We start from the raw sequence: 4,256 nt of genomic DNA, 5'->3' as shown, positions 1-4,256 counted from the left end.
AAAAAAAAAAAAAAAAAAAAAAAAAAATATATATATATATATATATATATATATATATTTAGTTGTAGATGGATACAATACCTTTATTTTATTTGTTTATTTTTTGTGTGGTGCCAGGGATCACACCCAGTGCCTTGTGCAGGCACGATAAGTGCTCTACCACTGAGCCCCAGCCCCCCTACACCAATCTTAAGTGTTCAGTTTGATCTTTTTCACACCCATGTCCATATTTCCTTTTATGTGCAATGTCTCATCTAGTATTAGTGATGCTTAAGGGCAGACACTAAGTTTTTTAATCTCTAGAGAGAAGTGTCATGTAGCTGGTGCCTGATACATTTTGGTCTGGTCTTTCACCATGTCCCATCATTCTGAATAAACACCGCTGACCTGTTTGTCCTGACACTGTTTTGGTAAGAGACAGACTGCCAGCCCCAAGGAGCAGGGACAAACATTTCCATCTGGACCAGTGCCGTGAAGGGCAAGACACAGGGCTTCCGGCACCCACACCTGGGGCTCTGCCTGTGCTCACCATGGCTGTTCCCTGCATCCACTGTTGCCATCAGGGAGCTCCCGGCACTGTCAAGAGAGCACCCCAGGGAGGCACACTTGCCCTGGTTCACCAGGAGCTCACGGTATCAGGTGCCAGGCCAGAGCAGACCCTGTGTGGTCCTGCTTCCCATGGAATGACATCTAGCTGTGCAAAGGTTGATTTCGGGAAACCAGGCAGGCATTTGCTAATGGATTAAAATCAGTTAGTTGTTTACAAACATTACAGAGGCCTGTTCATCAGTTTGTTCAACGTCCCTGGCTTGTAACTTTTGTTAACAGTACTAAAGATTCGAACTTGGGTTTTGGCTACAGAAACACCCTCCAGGTGGTGCTTGTGTACTGCAGATGAACGGAACCCCTCACTTTCAGCTCTTAGTGGGACGAACTGACCCTGGTACCATGGGCAGTAAACAAGACTGTCAAATGGACAGTGTGCAGGCCTTGTGGTAGGTCCTGTTGAAAGGCACACAGGGTGGCCTGAGGCTTGCTCTGTTGGGAAAATAGTTTTAGTTAGAAAGGTCTCGGCAGACACATCTGAGTTGCTGTATTCAAATAAATCAAAATTGGAGAAAAGTTAAGTTTGTGTACCTGTTTACCTCTATGTCTCTCCTCATTCTTTTTTTTAGGAAATTGAATCCAGGGGTGCTTTACCACCAAGCTACGTTCACAGCCCTTCTTATTTATTTTTGAAACAGGTGTTGCTAAGTTGCCAGGCTGGTCTTGACTCAGCACCAGCCTCCAGAGTTGCTGGGGTTACAGGTGTGGCCGCCACACCTGGCTTTCCTCAATAATTCAAACCTCAGGTTAGAAACTTCATTTGAAAGCAAGAAAATAAGACTAAAAGTAATGTTAGTAGTTGCATGAACTGCTTTCCCTGGTGTGTTTTAAATTGGACCCAGTCACAGGCTACTTGTCTTTGGTCTAGAGACATTTCAACAGAAGATCTTGTTGCCAGGAGGAGACAATTACTGTAAAGAAGGGATAGACAAGGCTCCGAGAAACGTGCAAGATAATGCCATGTTGACCACACAGGAGCTCAGGTGGGAAGATGGGGTGAGGAGCTCAGGTGGGAAGACCAGGTTGGGGGTCGGGGGGGTCGGGTCTGGACAAACACCAGGCTTTCTGAGCCAAATCTACCTCTGGATTCTTTTTCTTTCTTTCTTTTTTTCGTGGTGCTGGGGACTGAATGCATGCTAAGCACAGCCCTACTCTGAGCTACATCCCAGCACATAAGCAACTTTTTAAATAGGACCCATACTCATATGCAATAACATGCAGTTTAAAACAATTTATTTAACAAAATTTCTGTGATTTACATCTTATCATTGCATCAACTCCAAAAGTGAGGAAATAATTCATGGGCCTGTAGTGGTGCTTTTGAAAATAATATTTGATTCATAAAAAATGTACATTCATATAGTATGAAATGAACATATTTTAAGAAAGTTCAAGCATATACAAGAATTGTTTAATCTCACAAAATATATTTTAATGGGAATATCTGCACTACAAAAGTATCTTCAACATACCAAAGAATTCAACACTAAGCTATTTTTTGAGTTCTAATTATAATTTTCCAGTCCAAAGAGGGTTTAAGACACATGCTGTACTCACACCAGGCAGCCTTTGCGAAACCAAGTGATGAGAGGACACCTGATCTGCTAAAGGCCTGTGACAGAAGACTCTGGGCAATCGACAAGTGTCCCGTAAGAGCAGACTTCTGAACAACACCCCGTCAAATATACTTTAAAAAACTTACTATGAAGGTCAGTCCTCATCTGCATACGCTTCTTTTTTCCTTAAACATTCATTCACACTGGAAAACATGTTATCTATGCGTACTTGGTGGTGAATCTTTCAAAGAGCTTGGAAAAGTCCCTATTTTCAGAAATACCAGAATTCTCTTAGGGAGAAATCTTCCGGTGAATAAAGGAGAATTTTAAAAACTTACAAGTATTTAACTTAGTTTAATTTAATTGCCAAGCAAAATAAGTGCAATTCTCCCTGTTCTGAGGCCAAGCAGAGTGGAGAAGGCCTGCTTTGCTCTTCAGCCAGACACACAGCCTTGGGAAATGATCCAGCGCCGCATGCCGTTCAGACCCCCAGCCCTAGCTGGCTCCCCTTCCCACACTTCCAGCTGGCCGGAGGAACATGCCTTGTTTGCATGGCTAAGTCAAACATTACAACTTGTATTTTTAAGGTTTTTAAAGTTGTTACTTTAAGACAAACAACAAGTGAAAATAATTAGAACTTAAAATAATTAGAACTAATTTTATTTCATTTTTGGTTGTTAAAATAAAAATGAAACTATAAACATGCAGTCCCAAGGTTTCCCCAGACCGATCAGCTGTTCTTTGGCAATGTTAGGTGTGTAAAATGACTATCATGCTAATTAACATACTTTAAGGAGAAGTCTGATTAAAGTGATGACATCGTGAAATAACTAGGAAACTGTCAAACATTACATCTAAGTCCTTTAAAAAACTCTCTGTAAATAGAAAATATAAATGAACAAGTTTATTTTCCCCAATAAATTAACTTTTGTGGCATTTTCTCCAGTTACACAAACTCCATTATCATATGAAAATTTATAGAATGTAAACAGCAAGAGAATATTATTTTAAGATCTAAGATAATTTTAGAGTAAGTTATGAGAACAAATAGTCAATTGTAGTCTTGCTTTGATGGCAAAAACCAAACAAATCAAAATCGAAAGAAAGGCTATACAGAAACAGCACTGCCGACTGAACGAAGTGTTTATAGCTGTGTAATCAAAATAATCATCCCCTTCCTTAATTCTCACGGACCACCTGTCACTCGGTGTGCCACCAAACACGCGACACACGCACACACACACTTGGCCTCGGATGGGACCCTCCTCGGTGGGCAGCGTCACCGAGGGGCCGAGATCCACGCCCACCACTCAACCAGTTCTGTTAAAAGGCGGCTATAAAAATACACGTCACCACGAGCGGCAGCTGCAGGGCGGAGGCGGCCTCGCGGGCCTCTCCGCGGGCCTCCTGCGGCAGCCTCCGGCCCGTCACACCTGGTCGCGCAGGCGGGCGAGTCTCTGCGACAGCTCGTCCTGCTCGGCCGAGGCCACGCTGGTGCCCACGGAGCCGGTCTGGCCCTGCGGCAGCTCCATGTTGAGGTCGAGGCCCGCCTCGTCTGCCATCTCCTGGAGCAGCAGGTCCACCTGGTTCTGGGGAGTGGTCAGCGTCGTCGTGCTGCTCATCGTGTCCTCCATCTGCTGCGTCTGGACGTCCAGGGTCTCAAACTGGTGCTCGAACTTGTCCATCAGCGCGGAGATCTTCTCCAGGTTCATGGTCTTCAGCGTGGCGTCCATCGACTTGACCACGCCGGCCATCGACTTGGTCACCTTGCCCATGGTCACGGCCGTCTGCACGCGGGCGGCCACGGCGTCCACGCGCGCGCTCATCCTCAGGAAGTTCACGGCCTGGTTCTTCTGGCGGATGGCGTTCTCGGCGTGGATCCGGGCCACTTCCATGTTGCCCTTCTGGATGGCCTTCTTGATCTTGGCCTTTTCGGCCTTCTCCTCCTTATCGCACTTCTTGGCACTCCTGCTCAGTTCTTTGGCGGCGAACTTCAGGTTGAACAGGTGCTTCTCCATGTTGGACATGGCGGGACGCCGCCTCGGGGTCGGCGGCCAGGGCCTGGGCTTGCGCGGAAGCGAGGCGAGGAGAGGC

The 4,256-nt window shown here is 45.7% G+C and overlaps 2 protein-coding genes across 2 annotated transcripts in view; both read right to left on the bottom strand.

The window, feature by feature from the left end:
* Gnal (G protein subunit alpha L) overlaps window positions 1-4,256 on the bottom strand; it is an 87,270-nt gene that overhangs the window by 18,284 nt on the left and 64,730 nt on the right. The gene's annotated exons all lie outside the window — the stretch shown is intronic.
* Window positions 1,823-4,250, bottom strand: Chmp1b (charged multivesicular body protein 1B). The gene has a single exon (XM_015506048.2). The coding sequence runs from the start codon at window positions 4,187-4,189 to the stop codon at window positions 3,590-3,592; it is 600 nt and encodes a 199-aa protein (XP_015361534.1). The 5' UTR covers window positions 4,190-4,250; the 3' UTR covers window positions 1,823-3,589.

The sequence above is a fragment of the Marmota marmota genome, unplaced genomic scaffold (genome assembly GCF_001458135.2).
Source record: "Marmota marmota marmota unplaced genomic scaffold, marMar, whole genome shotgun sequence".
Lineage (NCBI taxonomy): Eukaryota > Metazoa > Chordata > Mammalia > Rodentia > Sciuridae > Marmota > Marmota marmota.
This window is presented reverse-complemented; position numbering and strand designations above follow the sequence as displayed.

Excerpts from the sequence above, each read along its gene's own strand:
- Chmp1b (XM_015506048.2), bottom strand. The coding sequence starts at position 4,189 with ATGTCCAACATGGAGAAGCACCTGTTCAACCTGAAGTTCGCCGCCAAA.